General features: G+C 41.1%; 1 protein-coding gene across 2 annotated transcripts in view; it reads left to right on the forward strand.

Annotated features, from left to right (window-relative positions):
- The window catches only part of cdon (cell adhesion associated, oncogene regulated), a 139,941-nt gene extending 121,724 nt beyond the window's left edge, over positions 1-18,217 (forward strand). For both annotated transcript variants that reach the window (XM_069894453.1, XM_069894452.1), the window contains exons 18-20: positions 4,772-4,851; positions 11,135-11,391; positions 15,234-18,217. In XM_069894453.1, coding sequence (XP_069750554.1) covers positions 4,772-4,851; positions 11,135-11,391; positions 15,234-15,400 — 504 coding nt within the window. In that variant the 3' untranslated portion in view covers positions 15,401-18,217. The remainder of the gene's footprint in view (positions 1-4,771; positions 4,852-11,134; positions 11,392-15,233) is intronic.
- The last annotated feature ends 248 nt before the right edge of the window (positions 18,218-18,465 follow it).

The following is an 18,465-nucleotide window of genomic DNA, read 5'->3' on the forward strand; positions in this document are numbered from 1 at the left end:
CAGTAGAGGCAGGTTCATTAAATATATTTAAGAGGGAATTAGATCTATTTCTTCAGTATAAGGGTATTAAAGGTTACGGAGAGAAGGCGGGGATGGGGTACTGAACTTTAAGATCAGCCATGATCTTGTTGAATGGCAGAGCAGGCTCGAAGGGTCGAATGACCTACTCCTATCTTCTATGTTTCTATGAGATGGCGAAAAGAGAAGTGAGGGTGCAGATGGGGATAAGTGAGAGAAGGTTGAATAAAGAGCTTCAGGCAAGTTCTAGGATTGTGTCCTAGATCTCATCCATGGTTAATTCTTGGCACATTGCCAATTTTTAAGTGAAATGTTGTTTAGTGCATTATACTTTAAAGGAGATACAGGGCCCCCTTACTTTAAGCAGACTTTTCATGTGCTGTCTGCTCACATTACTATTTTCAGAGAAAGGAAGGGATGGTGTTTGGGCATTATAGATTGATCCTATTCCTACTAATCATGGTTCATTTAACCCCAGCACTACTCTTCTAAAACAGCAAATGGTGGAATTCGCACTGTCTGTTTTAATTCCGCTTCTGCATCAAACTGCATAAAAGTGCAAATGACCAAGTGTTATTTCTCACTCGCTCTGAAGTTTCAGCTTGTGTGATTTTTCCCATTTTTGTGCAATTTTTAAGTACCATATTTGACGGTATACAGGAAACCCCCCCCCCTCCCCCCCCCCCCCCTCTTTTCCCCTGAAAAGATTACCTCAAAAACCACCCCAGGTCTTTTACTCGAAGGTGACATTTTGGAGCCACCATTTTGGGCACTGTAATGGAGGCTTTCATCTGCAAGATGGCGACAGAAGAAAAGCGCTCAAGTTACAATATTGCATACAAACTAAAAGTTGCAACATATGCAAAGGAGCATGGTAATAAAGCGGCAGCTAAAGTCTTTGGAGCACCGCTTATAGCAAAAAGTGGTACGTGCATGAAGAAAGCAGGGAAAACGGCTAAAGGCTGCTAAAAAAGGGTAAACGAAACCTTTGTTGTCCCGCCCAGCATTGGCCACAACTTGAGGAGAAGTTAAAAACCTGGGTGCTAAAAGAAAGAGAATCAGGGAAATTGTTTCTACAAAGAAGATAATGCATAAAGCCAGGAGCTTAGGAGAAGAACAAAAGCATAAGAATTTTACTGAAACAGAAGGTTGGTGTTACTGTTCAAGAAACGGCACATTTTATCAATGCATACAAAAACATCAGTTGGACAGAAAATGCCAGCAGATTATGAATACAAAATATTAGAATATCATAAGTTTGTAATAAATGCATGAAAAAAAACTTGTTTGAACTGAGCCAAATAGGGAACATGGATGAAGTTCCAGTAACATTTGATGTACCATCCAACAAAACTGTGAGTGTTAAAGGAGCTAAAACTATTGTAGTAAAAACTGCTGGTCATGAAAAGGCACACTGTACAGTAGTTCTGGCCTGTTGGGCTGATGGCACAAAATTGCCACCATCTCTAATATTTAAAAGAAAGACTCACCCCATAGAAAAAAAAATGTTTGTTCATGTTCATCCAAAAGGCTGAATGGAAGAAGCTGGAATCAAATTGTGGTTGCAGAAAATATGGTGAAGGTGGACTCTTTTTTTAAAAAAAAAAGCCTGCACTTGTGGTCTGGGATCAGTTTAGGGCACACAGAATTGAAGACATTAAAAAGAAGGCGCGCGAACTGAAAACTCAGATGGCTGTTATTCCTGGTGATCTGATGAGTCAATTGCAGCCTTTAGATGTGAGTATTAAAAAAAGCCATTTATAAAATAGCATGAGGGAATGCTGGACCAAATGAATGGAAGAAAGGACCATGCACTAACACAAGCAGGAAGAGTGAAACCTCCCACCATGACACAGGTGTGTGAGTGGGTGAGGACTTTGTGGGACACTAAGAGCTGGAATTACTGTTAAGGCTTTTAAGAAGTGTGGAATTAGTAATGCCCTTGATGGCACTGAGGGCGATGTGTTATTTGAAGACAGAGATATCAGCAGTATTGATTCTGAGTTTTTGGGCTTTGACAGTGATGTTGAATGTTCAAGCAATGAAGACGATTAAAGTCTTTGTTGCAGAACATTGATATTTTATTGTGTTTTTGTTTATCATAGTTGTTTTAATGTTCTCTTATTAAAAGTTTTCTCTTGTTAATTATAGCAGTATTGTTATTAAAATGAGTTTTACTAATGTCCTAGTTGAATATTCTGTTCATATTTTCCCTGTAAATACACTAAAACTAATTTTTCCTAAAATTTCTCACTAAAAATGGGGGGGGGGGGGGGGGGGGGGGGGCGCGGTTCCCAATGTGCCGGCAATATGATAATAAGAGAAAGCGCCATCAGTAAGGATTTTCCAGCAAAGCTAAATTATTCTTACTTACAGTTATGTTGTGGCTTTTTCCTCAGTGGAAAGAGAAGGATCATGTTGCACATATTGGCCAAATATGTGAGTAATTTGCAGAGCTTCACTGTATTTAAAATTACTGGCAAATGTCTGCGTGGGGAATGAATATTCACACAAGAACATCTTGCATTTCTATTGAGCTCTTGGCTTAGTAGATGTAGACTGAACAGTCAAAGGAGATGATTAAATGACTCAACAAAGGATGGAAGTAAAGAGAGCCAATGGATATTTGGAATAGTTGAATCATGGCTGCAAAAGCATCTGAAAAGAAAAATTATGTGCTATGGAAATAAATTTGAAATAAATGTGCTGATTGATGGAGATAGTGTTATGTAGGGTTAGTGTTGGTAATGAACGGGTAGGTTTGATTTGAAGCTTGGCAGTCGATCTCACAGCACTGAGCTTCTGCTATGAAAAGAGCAAAGGTTGGTCTGGAGAAACATTTTTGTCTGATTTTATAGGTACAGTCAGATAATAAACTTCAAGGTTACAAAATGTTAGATCAGTGGTTTTCAAACATTTTCTTTCCAGTCACAACATACCACCTTAAGTAATCCCTATGCCATAGGTTCTCTGATTAGTAAGGAATTACTTAAGGTGTTATGTGAGTGGGGGAGAAAAGAGAGAGGACCACTGCTTTAGACCCAATTATTACTGAAATATTTTGCTTGAGAAAAATGGTCATTGGCCCATTTCCTTTGGACATCTGAAATCGTGCACATTAGGTATGATTGAAACAATGATTTTCAAATTTTTTCCTTTCCACCCACACCTTAAGTAATCCTTTATCAATTGCAGAGCACTGATGGCATACTTAAGGTAGTATGTGAATGGAAAGAAAATGTTTGAAAACCACTGTGTTAGATTGTAATTATCAGAATGACTTTAAACTTTTCTATGTAAAGTTGGAGAAAGTTTTATTTCATCAAGCACTAATATTAGACAAATGGCCATGGGTAACTGGCATAGAAGCTGGTGATGAAATAGCAGATTGAGTTATAGTAGAGGTTCAACAGAACTTGCCAACAAATAGTTGAGAACCAATATTTGACATGAGAATGGGAGATGTTGGAACTTAACCTTTGGACAGGGAGAGGACCAAATAAATTCATTCAGAAAGCCATTTCTGTGTATCCCATGGCAGTTACTGGCACCACAAATCTTGGTGAATGGTTAATAAAATGATAATTGCAGACTCAGTTTATGATCCACGTGCTGTACCAAAATTGAATTGCTGCTCATTATCAAGCTTGAGGATTTAAAATTCTGGCTTTAAATACAACCAGACAACTTCCCACTGGCAAAACGGTTAGAAACAAGAAATGAAAAAAATGTTGGTAGATTTCATTTTAAACTGAGCTGTTGCAGTTCGGAATACGCTGCTTAAAAGGGTGATGAAAACAGATCCAATTTTTAATCATTCAAAAGGCAACTAGATAAACATTTGAAGCAAAAACATTTATAACCATATAACCATTTACGGAGCAGAAACAGGCCATGTCGGCCTTTTGAGTCTGCACCAGTTCACTAGAACAACTCCACTAGCTCAAACCTCCCACTCTCTGCCAATAACCCTCCAACCCCCTCACCTCCATGTACACCTCCAACCGTCTCTTAAATGACGAAGGGACCCTGACGCAACTATCTCATTCGGAAGTTCATTCTGCCACCACTCGCTGAGTGAAAAAGCCACCTCTAATATTTCTCCTAAAGTGTTGCCCCCTTACCCTTAACTCATGCCCTCTTGTTCCAACCTCCCCTGCCCTCAGGGAAAAGAGTCTGTTTATGACTAGTCTATCTATTCCTTGCATAATTTTAAATACCTCTATCAAGTCCCCTCTCAGTCGTCTATGTTTCAATGAAAAAAGTCCCAGTCTCCTTAATTTCTCCCTGTAATCCAGATGCTGTAAGACAGGCAACATCCTTGTAAACCTTCTCTGCACCCTCTCCCCCTTATCTATAATTTGGAGACCAGAACTGAGCACAGTACTCCAAACCTGGCCTCACCAATGCCTTAAACAGCTGCAGCATCACCTCCCAGCTCCTATACTCCATACTATGATTTATGAAGGCCAGCACACCATATGCCTTCTTATGTAAGAACATGTTATTCAGGTAGATGTGATCATAATGGCACTGCACAAAGAATCTTTATGCAGATATTACTGAGGTAGTACAAATAATTACATAATTCTACCATAAAGACCTTGTAGACACAAGTCCAAATTGATTCCTTTGAACTATATACTTTTATATACTTATTCTTGCCGGTTGGATGAGTTGAATGTATTTACAACTGTTAAAGAATTTGTACGGTAATGCTGATAAAGTTACAGTTTTGTATTTCTGTCGACAGGGTGGTGGGATGTACAACACACTTCCTCAGACAGAACCATCAGAATGCATCAACTGTCGCAATTGTAGGAATAACAACAGGTCAGTGTGCACAGTGGCTCAGCAGTATTTAATATTGGGAGACTGGAGGGGGCCCAGCGTTGTGCCTTTGGTTTATAAAGGCTGTAAGGGCAAGCTAAGAAACTCTACACTGGTGAGCTTAATGCGAGTCGTAAGTAAGTTACTGGAAGGGATGTTGTGTGATGAGATCTTCATGCATCCGGAAAAGCGAGGACTGATTGAGAATAGGCAGGATGATTTTGTGCATGGGAAATTGTGGCTCTTGATTTGGTTGATTTTTTATTTAAAGAGGTGACCAAGTGGATTGAGGACACAGCAGTAGGCTATGTCAATGTGGGCTTTAGCAAGGCTCTACATCGTCGACTGATCAGGAAGGACAGATTGCATGGTATCCAGAGTGTGCTAGCCGTTTGAAAATAAAATTGGCCTGATGGTGGGATTCAAAAGGTAGTAATGGAGGGTTGTTATTCAGATTAGAAGCTTGTGACCAATGGTATGCCACAGGGATTAGTGCTGGGTCAATCTATATTCATGATGGGGGTACAGGTACTTAGTTTCATGAAATTGGTGATAGACTGGTGAAGAAAGCGTTTGGCACACTTGCCTTCATTGGTCAGGGCATTGGGTTGCAGGAGCAGAGAGAATAAAAGCATTGGTAAGACCACATTTGAAGTATTGTGTGCAGATATGCTCACCCAACTGCAGGGAAGAAATTATTAAGATTGAAAGGGTGCAGAAAAGAGTCATGTGGATGTTACTGCAACTCTGGTAGGCTTGAATTCTATGGAGAGGCTAGTTGGGCTTTTTTTCCTCTCTGGAGCACAAGAGGTTAAGGGGATCCTTGGAGAGTTCTAAAATGATGAGGGCTGTAGATATGACATTTTCCCAAGGAAGGGGAATGAAAATGAGGGACTATATTTAAGGTGAAAGGAGAAAGATTTAAACGGTGCCTGAGGTGGGGGGGGGGGCGGGGGGAGGGGGCATTTCTTCAAATGGTGATGGGTAAATTGAATTGAGCTGCCAGAGGAAGTGAGAGAAGCAGGAATAGTTATAATGTTCAAAAGACATTTGTTCAGGTACATGGACAGCAAAGGATTAGAGAGGTCTATGGACCAAACACAAACATGTGGGACTAGCTTGGTTGGCATGGCCAAGTTGGGCCAAAGGACCTATTCGCTGCTGTGGAATTCAGACTCAAAAATGGTTATTTAATATTAATGAATGAAGTGACTCAATTCTCTTTCCTCTCTTCCTCTCATGTGCTTTCTTGTTCCTGCTATTATCCTGAAATCTGTTTGTTACTTCATTCAAAACCACATTTTGTTTTCTTGTCCCTTTGCCATTACCCTCATTGTTTTACAATTCAGAAACAGGTCCTTTGGCCCAATATGTCCATGCTGACCAAGTTACTGTCCAAGCTTGTCTAATTTGCTTGCAATCTGACCATGTTCTTGTAAATCTTTCCTGTCTGTATACCTCTCTAAGTATATTTTAAATATTACTAATGTATCACTATCAATTCCTCCATATACCCCTCAAGACTTTGTGGGAAAAGGTCCCTTTTAAATGTCCACTCTCATCAGCATTGGTTATAAACTCCCCTACATTGGGGAAAATTACTATTTACTTTATCTATGCTCCTTGTGATTTTTAAATTTAGACATACAGTAAAATAACAAGCCCTTCTGGCCCATGATCCCATGCTACCCAAATATACCAGTCAACCTACAAACCCATTTTTGAAGAGTGGGAGGAAACTGGAGCACACAGAGGAAACCCACTCAGACACAGACAGACATTCACACTCCTTGCAGCCCTAGATTCGAACCCGACTTGCTATCTTTGTAATAGCTAACCACTGCACTAACTGTTCCGCCTGGTAAACTTGCCTCAGTGCTTCGGGAAGAAAAGTCCCAGCTGATCATATCTCTCCTTGTAATTGAAGCCCATTACTCCCGAACATTCCTGTGATTCTCTTCTGTTCCTTTCTCCAGCTTAATGATGTTTTCCCTTTAGCTGCACATGCTCTCATCAAAGTTCAGTCTCACCAATATCTTTTACTGTGTGAAAGCCAATTCTATTTTCAAACTCCTGTACTCAAGGCCCTGACTAAAGGTAACTGTGCCAAATGCCACTTTCACCACCCTTCTACCTCCTTGACTACTTTCAATGAACTGTGAACTCTGTCTTTCTGTTCTACAACAACCCTCCAGGCCCTCTCCCATTCACTGTGCAAGTCCTGCCCTAGGGTAATTCGTCTGAGTTAAATTCCATCTGGTGTTCCTTGGCCAACTTTCCCAGTTCATCTAGGTAATGTTGTAATCTCAGATAACCACTGTCCTCTACATAACTAATTTTGGTGCTATCCGCAAGCTTGTTAACTTCATTGTCCGTAAAAACACAAATGCTGGAGGAACTCAGCAGGTCTTGCAGCGTCCGTAGGAGGTAACGATATAACTGGCATGTCGGGGCCCAAGTTCCTCTAGAATATTTGTGTTTTTACTACAATCACAGTGTTATTTCATTTTGAGCTCCATCGACATTCATGTTGTTAGTATAGATGGCAAAAAGCAGTGGACCCAGCACTAAAGTCTGTGGCACACCACTGCTCAGAGACCTTCAATCTGAATAGCAATTCTCCACTACTCTCTGACTCCCACCACAAGCCTCTTCTGTATCCAATTCATCAGCTCACCCTGGATGCCATGTGATCTGATCTTCTGGTCTGACTTACCACACAGGACCTTGTCAAGAGACTTGCTAAAGTCTATGTAGTCATCATCTACAACTTTGCCCTCATTAACCTTCCAGATACTTGAGGCCCTGTCCCTCAAGGATAAACGTGAAGCTCACTAGCCTGTAGTTTCCTGGTTTGCCTTTCCATTTTTTTAAAATGCACAGCATTAGACACCTGTCATCTCTTCCTTGGACACACTTAATAAATTCAGCCCTGTACCAGCCCGGCAGTCTAAAGACCCAGTTAATATGAGGGAAGTTGAAATTACCTGCTATTATTCCTATTGATATCTGCAATCTCCCTACACATTTGCTCTTTTAATTCCAACTGACTAATGGGCAGCCTATAATACACCCCTATTAAAGTGATCATCCACTTATTTCTGAATTTTACTTCATTGTACAATCCCCTAAGAATATCCTAAGTTCTACCATGATGTTCTCTCTAATCAAAAACATAACACTTCTATCTTGCCTGATTCCTGTGGAACATTGAGCTGCCAGTTTTGCCCTTTTTTTAGCCATGTTTTTGTGAAGGCTCTTAAAAAAAAAAATAAATGAATAAAGCGGATGCTGGGAAATGTTCAGCAGGGCAGGAAGCATTCATGGAAGGAGAATCCAATTTGGTGTTTCAGGTTAAAGCTATTTCTTTGGAATGTCTTCCTTGTCTGTTTATAAATGTTGAACATTGACAAATCTTACTGAAGTTCATTACTGCCATGAATACTGCCATGATGAAAGTTGGACCCACCTTTTGCTGTCTAAATAAAATACAATACAGTATAGAAATAAATATTTATCTGTTCCAGTGTTTGCACTCCACGCAAGTTTTCTCTCATAACCTTTGATCTCCTTTACTAAACTCGATAACCCAAAATGAGAGCTTATTGTGTCATAATAATTCAAGGTGAATTCCTCGCTTTCACCATTCTCTGAGAAATATTTTGTTGAATTCTATATGATATTTATTATATTACCCATACAGGTACACAATCCTTTATCCAGACATCTAAAATCCCAAAAGCTACAAAATCCAGCAGGTTGGGAGAGAGAGAGCAGGGCGAGTCGGATGGGTGAGGGCGAAAGACCGGCAGTGTGAGTCGAGAGGGCAAGGGCAAGAGACTGGCAGCACGAGTCGAGAGGACAAGGGCGAGAGACCGGCAGCGCGAGTCGGGAGGGCGAGAGAGTGACAGTGCGAGTCAAGAGCGCGAGGAAGGGAGACCAGCAGTGCGAGTCAAGAGCGCGAGGAAGGGAGACCAGCAGCGCGAGTCGGGCGGAGAGGGGTAGAGACCAGCAGTGCGAGTCGGGCAGGCAAGGGGTGGGGGGAGACTAGTAGTGCGACTGGAATGGGGTGGGAGTGGATACGGTAGCACAATTCGGGTGGGTTTAAATGTGGCTTTCTGAAATCCGGAAAAATCCTAAATTCGGAACACACTGTCCCCCAAGGGTTCCGGATAAAGGATTGTGTACCTGTACAAGTGAACCCAACTTTTGATCTTTCTGACTAAAATAATTTGCAAGAAGTATTAACAGGTCTCCCTATTGGCATTTCCTCTTCTTGATAACAGCCCTACTGTTGAGCTTTATTTGCCAGGCATTTTGTTCCATTTTTTGCTGAGTGAATTTTTTTTTTAATTTTTTCTTTGTTGACTTGCTTTGGTGTTGGGAAAATGAAGCAAAGTTGGGTACAAGTGTTAACCACAGACAAGGGGTGGTTAAACATTTTCATCAGCTCAGAGCTAACCCTAACCCAAACGTATGTAGGCAGACACCTCACGTACCGCACTAGCATTGCAAATTGGAACCTACTTCCCTCACTGTCTCGCCTTTTCCCTCGATCCGCTTCCCTGACTGTGGCCTCTCTGCTCACTTTTCCCCAAGTTCTTTGCTTGCCGAAGATCCCAGCAGCTCCACTGCTTGCTTTTTGCACAGTAGCAGCATTGATATATTCTGTATATTTGTGTATGATACTAGTTGAAATGAGCTGTAAGCATTTGTGGCTTTCCCTTGCCACTGAGCTTGATTGTTCATTCATTGGCGTTCTGTTAAACTGAGAAGTAAAGCACCATCTCTTTTTGAGGGTTTTTCAAGATAATGTGGTGAGTTTATGGATGGACTGAGTTTAAAATATTCATCAGTATGTTTTCACAGTGCTGACCCAACTAGTCTCATCCTGAAAGTGAGAGAGTCATTGTTTAACCAAGCTGGTCAACATTAAAATAAGGAAAATATGTGGAAGGATCTTGTCTTTACTGAGATTATTTCCTTTTCTTAATATGTTATTCTTACTTGAAGTTTCATCCCTTATTTTTCTCCGTTTTTACTCTTGTTTATTTTCCTCCCTTTTCTGTTGATATTTTATTACTACTGTGCTTTCAAATTTTTCCTTCCCAAAGAGATTTGAATCATTATTTGTAGGGTTAAGATGTAGAGGAAATGAGTTTGAGCTCTCCCCTCAGACTGGTAATTAAAGGATGCACTAACGGTTAAAGATATTGCTTGCACATTCAGGATCAGGAACTTTTCTCTGCAGTGTTGTCTTGGTGTGGTCATTTGTCAGCAATATCAATTTGCCCTTCATGCTTACCTTAAATTGTCTCAGGGAATGTAGTGAAAGCCCTCTCGCCTTAAATTCTCAAGAATATTAACATGGTGGCATTTAAATAAGAGCAACTCGTTCAAAAGCCTACTCAATTTATACCTTGGAAGGAAATGAGCAGCAGTGTTTTTATAGAGCAGCGCAGTACAGCACAGGAATAGGCTCAGATCAAAATAAATGTCTGCTGCTTGCACTTGACAGATGCCCCTCCATCTCCTTCATTTTCATGTGTCTGTCTAGATGCCTTTTAAATGCTATTATTGTATCTGCTTCCACCACTACTCCAGGTAACTACCACTCTATAAAAAGAAAAATAATTACCCTGCACAGCTCCCTTAAACTTGCTTCCCCTCACTTTCACCACGACCTCTGATGTGTGATGCTTCAAATCTGGGGTAAAGATTCAAACTGTCCCCTACAAATGTCTTATAACTTTTATAAACCTCATCCTCCTCTGCTCCAGAGAAAACAACCCATTTTGTTCAACTCATAATTCATGCCTTCTAAACCAGACGATATCCTGGTAAATCACTTCTGTACCCTTTCCAATGCCTTTACATACTTCTTGTAATGGGTGTATAACAAAGATTTACTTCACTCTTTAGCCCGAGACACTCATTATGTATCTTTATCGGTTTTGTGGGGAAGGATGGTATGTGGGTAGCCCAAAGAGGACTCACCCTTTTTCAACACAAATTAAATATTGTCCTGATTCAGATGCATGCAAACATTGCCTGCCTCATTTTCTAATGTTGTAAATTGTTCCATTTGCAGTATTCTTTTCCTCTTCTCCTTTCCAGTATCCTGTCTCGAGACTTCTCCATGTTATTCTTCTGATTCCTTTTCTCAATGTACTTTACTCTTCCTCTGACCGCTGCAAAGCAGGCCGATCTTGGTGTTATCTGTCTTTGGGGCTGTGTAGTCAATGGATATTGTTAAATTCTCTCATTTTCCTTTTTTATTTTGCAGATGTTTCACTAAAACAAATGGCACTTTCCCCAGTAACAATTTGTCCATGATGCAGCTATCTCCGAACTGCCATGAAGATAGCATGGAGATGGTGTCTCTAAATCACATCATTGCTCCATTATGCCCCGGAACCATTGTCGCTGGAAACAGCAGTGAGGCAGAATATGAAGGTGCTAAAGAAAATGCTGAACACCCCCCTTCCCAAGATTCTTGCTGCATCGAGAACCAAGACCAGGCATTCGGGGACAATATAGGAGGTAAATGTGGTGACTTTCTTTAAAAATGCATCCATTTTTCTCCTGGTTTATATCTTAGAAATCATTCCCGTTAATTCTGGTATCAGTTACTTGGGCATTTCCAGGAGCATGTTTGACTGAGGTATCAAAGGACCTTTTGCAAACCATGAGCAGCATCAAAATCCCTCCAGTTCATTTCCTAAGTGTCCACCAGGCAGTTGATGAGGAACTGGTTCTCCTGGTACAGATAAGCTTTTAAGGCTGTACCCACAATTGGCTAAACCTTGTGTAAGAGGAGTCAAGTAAATCTCTCCCTCTCTTGAATTGTACAATTGAAATTGCTCCCCTTTCAGATTATTATCTCACTTTGTTATTTTTGGTTCTTTTGTCAGTCGCCTTCATTCTGTATCCTGTCTTCCTCCATCCATCCTATCTACACCCTTTGTGATTTTAAATAGCTTTCAAATCTACTTGTGCTTTCTTCTGTTCTAAGGAAGACATGAGGCACTTTCAAGCAGGGAGAACACCATTCTGTACAGACAGAAGTTCTTCACCTTTATAGCTAAAGTTGTACCTTCCCGACTGCCCCTTGGCCGGCTCCGAGGCACCAATTCCAACCCTTCTCAGGGAAGGATAATCAGTGGAGCACAGCGCTCCACCGTCTGACCTGAATGGACAGCTACTGCAAGCAGCTGGTTAGGGGCAGGCTGATGATGGCGTCAGCCCGCAACCTATCTCCCGTTCACCCTTTCCCTCCAAGGCAGGGGCAGCAGGCGGAGACCATCGGGGCAGTGGGAGCCACCAACATGGGCCGGTGGGGCAGTGGGGGCCGGTGGGGCAGTGGGGGCCGGTGGGGCAGTGGGGGCCGGTGGGGCAGTGGGGGCCGGTGGGGCATTGGGGGCCGGTGGGGCAGTGGGAGCCGGTGGGGCAGTGGGAGCCGGTGGGGCAGTGGGAGCCGGTGGGGCAGTGGGAGCCGGTGGGGCAGTGGGAGCCGGTAGGGGGCAGCCGTTGCGGTCTAGTCGGCCACACCGGGCTGCTCAAAATGTAGCAGAACAATGGCTGTCTTCCCTACCTATAATCCCCCATGCAGCTGGAACTGTTCTGAGAACCACCGAGCAGTTCCAGGTGTGTGGGGGATTATGGGTAGGGAAGACAGCCATTGCTCTGCCGTGTTTTTATGTCGCCACGCCTCTGGATATGAATGAGATGCGGGAGCAGCCTTTTAGGGCTGTCTGAAAGGTGTTTTAAGTTTTAGATCCACTCTTGTAGCTGGCCTTGACATGAAATGGCCTATGGCCAATCTATCCAGATAACTGCAGTCATTCCTTTTCGGAATCATTGGTAAAGCTCCTCTCTAAAAATGGGTTTCCTGAAGTGTGATCCTCAGAACCACATGCAATATTTGTCAAATCTTCCTTGCCCTAGTTGTTATCATCTATTTTCTCAGCCTGCCCTTTATACAGTGAATCAGTGTACTCCTTTTTAGAATTGTGACCTCTAGTTTATCCATGGCCTCTCCTGATGGTCCTAACAAAATGTAAGCTTCATGTTTTTCAGTATTAACTTTCAACTGTTGCCTACCTACCCTTCAAGTGGTATGTTGAGATGACCTTTTTTTTTAACTAACCTGCTCATACTTCCAGTTTTAGTCCCAGTGCGATGCAGGGCACATGGGTATTCAACCATCTGTACTACACAAACCATCGAGCATCCTTTTTTTTAACCTGAACTTTTTTTTGCACATTCTCATGAATCAACCACTTACCAGCAGGTTGTGGACAATTTTCAGTCACCAATTAATCTACCAACCTGCCTAAATTTGGTATATGGGAGAAAACCTCAAGAGTCGCAGGGAAAAGATAACAATTCCACACAGTCACCAACAGAGGTCAGAATTGAATTTGGGGCACTGGAGCTGCAAGGTGACAAGCTCACCATAAACACTGTTTTACAGTACCCAGCCATGTTTTTCATTTCCATTTTGTCAGAGATGTACAACACTCTGACAGGCACCTTGTCCCACCATGTCCATAGCGATATTTTTTTTTCCATCTACACTAATCCCACTTTGCCCGTATTAGGATGATAACCTTTTGCGACATGCCTATTTAAGTATCAGTACAAGTTCCTCTTAATTGTAATAACTGTATCTGATTCCACCATCTCTGGAACTGAGTTCCTGATTCACCTGCAGAGACCACTTTTACCAGTACTATGACTGACAGCACGGAACAATTTTTGTGTCCTGTTCCCATCCACCCACAAAGGACCAAGCAGCTCCTAGAGTGGCAGGAAGCCACTGTGAATGAATCTGATTTGCCTATTATGTTAAAATGCTAGAAACTCAGTTTGACCATTGTCACAGTTAATCTGGTTTACTTTGTTGTACTGTTTTCTGTGAATTTTTAAGTCCAGGTGATGCCAAAGAGAGAGTAATGTGCAAAACTAAGCATTTCCCTCTCTGATCCCCTTTAAAGCTCCTTCCTCTCATTCTATGCCTGCTTGTTTTCAATACCCCTACCATGGGAAAAATATATTAACTATCTATTCGATCTATGTCCCTCATAATCTTGTACTTCAATTGGGGTTCCTCTCTGCATCCTCTGTTCCATGGAAAACAAGCCTAGCCTATCCACTTTCACATCACAATTAAAATCTTCCAATCCAGACAAAACATCCTCGTGAAAACAATGAGCCTGTTGAAAGAAGTCAACAGGTCAGACAGCATCCATGAGCAGAAAAGGTCACCCATGGATGCTGCCTGACCCACTGAGTTCCTCCAGTAGCTCATTGCAGATGCTAGAATCTTGAGTGAACAATCTTTGTGTTTCTCGAGCATTCTTGCGAACCTCCTCTGCACTCTCTCCAACTTAACCATGTCCTTCCTACTGCGCAGAGATCAAAACTGCACACAGTACTCTGAGGCGTCTAACAAGTATTTTGTAAAATTACAATAGAACATCCCAATCTTGTATTCGGTGCCCAAGTATTCACTTTGCTGCCTTCACTGCCCTTTCATCTGCAGGACCACTTTCCAAATCCAAAAATGTATCTTTCTGCTCAGAGGCAGACAACATGGAAACGAGCCCTTTGATCAAACTTCCCCATGCCAACCTAAATGTCTCACCCACGTTAATCCCACCTACCTACATTTGGCCATATCCCTCTAAACCTATCCTATCCATGCATCCGTCAAAATGTTTCTTCAATGTTATAATCACACCTTAACCCCTCCAGCAACTTGTTCCATACACCCACTACCCTCTTGTAAGGATTGCAGGGTGTTTACATTAATGCAATGCTAAGCAAAAACAATCCAGCTTGTTTTTCTTCCCATGGCACTTCAAATTCTTTCCTTTTGGAGACTTGCCCAACTCCCTTTGAACATTACAATTGAATCTGCTCCCACTGCTACACTTGAGATTGAGCCCAGGTCATTGCAGCATCCAGAAAGCACAAAGTGTACTGTGGAGCCAATTACATTATTGCTGGTGTATCAAAAGGAAGCTGGACAACAGCTAGAACTGAGCATTAACACAAGGTTGAAATTAAAAAATGGGGAATAATTATTTTCATAAACTGCCATGAAGCAGTTGTGTCCATGTGGAACTTGTTTCAGAAATGGTGGGAGGCTAAGTGTTGACAACAGCAACTTATAAATAGTTACAACATCATAAAATCATATCAATTCCAGGACAGAGGAGGCTTTTAGGCTTTTTTTCCCCAGGTTAGGGATAGTCTACATGGTTCTGTGTGAGAGAGGTCACGTCTTTCAGATATGATTACATTTGTTTTTGAAGGCTGTGGTGACATAGCAATCTTGTGCAATCTATATCAGTTAACCCTTGATATTTTCCTTCAAGGTGATGAACATCCTGATTTGGAAAATGAGAACCAAGCTCTGAGCTGCGATCCTCCTTCCACCTCTACTCCAATGGACAATGATAATGTGACAACTTGGAGTACTTCAGGACTTGCTGAAGGCAACATTTGCAAGGACCCGACAGAAGGAGAGCTAAAGAAAACCTAGGAAGCCATTTGGTGTCTGCCTGAAGCCTATAACTGCACCGAAGTCACTGAAAGGACCAAGGAGGGATCAGAAAATGATGCTATTTATTTTTTTTTGTAGTAGTAAAATATTACTCCCTATGAATGTATTTGATTTAAAGATGCCTTCACCTTTTTTAATTATTTATGCTATCTGAGGAGAAATTCCCTTTCAGTGGAATTTGGAGTTTTAGCTTTGTTTTGTATAAAGTTTTGTAATAATATAAAGAAAGAAGAAGCTATAGAAGTTGTTAATATCAGATCATACTTTTCTGGTGGATTGAAAAGCACTTGGAAGGAGGATATTTTGAGATTCAATACCAAGATTATGAGACACAGGAACTGATCCCTGAAAGACCCTGTCAGACGGGTGATGCCAATAGTAGGTTTTGTGGTCATGGGAACTTGTGTTGTATTGCATAGGGAACAATAGTTGCTGGTAATGGAGGAAATGTGACTGGTAAAAGGACTGCTCAATCCTGTGAGACATGATTACTAGACTGGCTCCATTTACATGGACCAACTTGATTCATTTCAAGTTGAAAGCATCTTCTCCCATTCCATTGTAATCAAGAATAATAATCTCATGTATAATAATTTTTTTTAAAATCAGCCCTGGGTGAGATATGGCCTCACCTCAGGTAAGAAGATATAGTATATCCATGTTGTTGCTGCACCTAGTCTTTCTATCAGATACTGAAGAAATGTGGCCAGGTAGGTTGAGCATATCCCATATTCACTGCTTAGCTTTGTGTTGAATATTTAGAATTTGCTTTCTAATGAAATCAGGCAGTTCCATGTACACTAAAGCATTGGATGTCCATGTAAATGGAGGTGCCAACTGCTAGCCCGATCGCTTCCCCAGTCTTTATTCATAAAGCCAAGAAATGTGCAGCAAGTCCAACTCCACCTACTGTCAACTGCTATTATGGTTCTGCTTTGTTGAACAAGGAGTTTTACTTATTGAGCTGTACAATAAATGCACTTTTTGGATGCATTTTCTCAGCCGTTACAATATTGACGACTTAGTTTTTAATTGAGGGGAAATGAAGTTTCATTGACACTATTTGAACTTTATTGATGTTGCAGCTCTTTGTATTACAGATCCAGTGTGGTGTTTCATGATTTCCTTTTATTCTTGTGCATTGTATTTTAATGTAGGTGATTATTAATGATGTATGCAGTCTTCAGGTACTCTTGGTCATGCATTGATTGTAGCAGTTTTAACTCTGGGTGTTCCGAGGTGAGGAAGGGCAAAGGCTTTCACTTTCCCAACTTGAGCACAAGTGTTAACATTTGACGGGGGATGATGGAAAGAAACAAGAACCTCTGGGTTCTGATCATTTTAGCTCAGTGTAGCCTCAGGGTTCATTTGATGCTTCCATTGGGTCAAAGTGAGCTAAATTTCTCTTTCTCCATTGGTTATGCCTTTTCTCCTTCACAGGCCTGTATATTCAACATTTTATTTCATTTTACACTTGTATTCACTCCAATTCCCTGATTTCCTAGTATTTCATTAAATGCCCATTCCTTCTCATTGCCCTCCATCACTAACCCTAACTAACTCTGTTTCTCTGAGACAAAAAGTCATCAGTCTTTTTGGATGCATTTGGTTCATGAATGTCCCAGTCATATCCAAGCTGCTAGCAGTTCACTAGAAATCACTGGCTGATAAACTGCTTTTTCCCAGTTTCTTTGGGGTTGGTTTTTGATTCTGACAGGTCAGCAGCCTGCCTCAAAATGAAAATCTTTAATGGCCCTGTCACAATATGAAATGAACAAGTTATTTGGGTGGATTCTGTTGAAAATGGACAAATTCTTCTGTTAGACAAAAGTATCAAAGTTTCTTCTTTCCAAAATGTTCTTTTTAAGGAGTTTGCACTTTTCAATATTTTCTATCCACCTCAGCAAAGAGTAAGATACTTTATAATAAACCTACTGACCCCAGACGAAGATGTGTTTAACCTATCGTGTGACTTCAGAAAGTTTCCAAATCCAACTTTTTCTTTGTCATAATCATAAAACTCCTGACTCCTGCAGCTGGGGAAAACCACAATTTAATCAAATTTCCTCTGCAAAAATAAATGTTAGCGTTCATAGGTTTTTGTGAAATTACTCTTCATAGAACATCATCATCAAGTTAACTTTCCAGGTACCAATCGATGAAAGCATAGAGCAGATTATCAATTCCATTTGCACACTCCTGATTCAAAGCTTCACTTAGGTCGGAAAATCTCAAATGCCCCATAATTTACTGTTGCGAGAAGTAAAATAGAAAGGTACAATTAGCCTCTTCTAGCCATTGGGAGGTGGCTAGGAGATGGGCTAAAGTGCACCTGGTGGTGTTTGCAAATCCCTCCCTAGACATTGGTCAACAGTCAATCTAAGTGGATGCAATAAATTCTAGTTAGTTCATGGCTTTTTTTCAACAGACTTTGTCAGAGCCATGCAGTTGTAAATATTACTCTCAGACCCTTACAAGGCATTCACAGGTTTTCCCCAAATCCAAAGTATTGATTCATTTTTTTATAAAAATCAAACTGCCCAAGTTTTATTGTACTCTTATTTTTCACCCTCTATCAAAAACAAATAGAGCTGTTTTTAAATGCATGTTTTTGTATTATATAGAAAATATGCTATATTTTCATAAATGGTTGTAATATTCTTGTTGAAATTGTACATATTTTTCTAAATATGATAGCTCATTGAAATGTTTGTAAGATACTGTTAATATTAAAGATGATGCTGTTGCCTCCATGGATCATGATGCAGCAGCCGTAATACTGTGTAGCACCCAGAATTTCGTCGTCGTGTCTTATCACTGAGGGGTTGATACGGTGATCAAAAGCAATGGCATTGTAAAGGAGGGAAATGCGCCATAGCCATGTAAGGAATGAGCAAGTCGTTCTGTTTTTGGGGAAAGCAGTATTTGGCCCAATTAGAATAGATATGTTCAGTAGACAAACTTTCAATGATCGGTTATTTCTCTAGTGCCTGCCAGCAATCGTACTTCAGTAGCAGTTCATCAGGAACTTGCAGGTTCTGTGA

The sequence above is a fragment of the Narcine bancroftii genome, chromosome 8 (genome assembly GCF_036971445.1).
Source record: "Narcine bancroftii isolate sNarBan1 chromosome 8, sNarBan1.hap1, whole genome shotgun sequence".
Lineage (NCBI taxonomy): Eukaryota > Metazoa > Chordata > Chondrichthyes > Torpediniformes > Narcinidae > Narcine > Narcine bancroftii.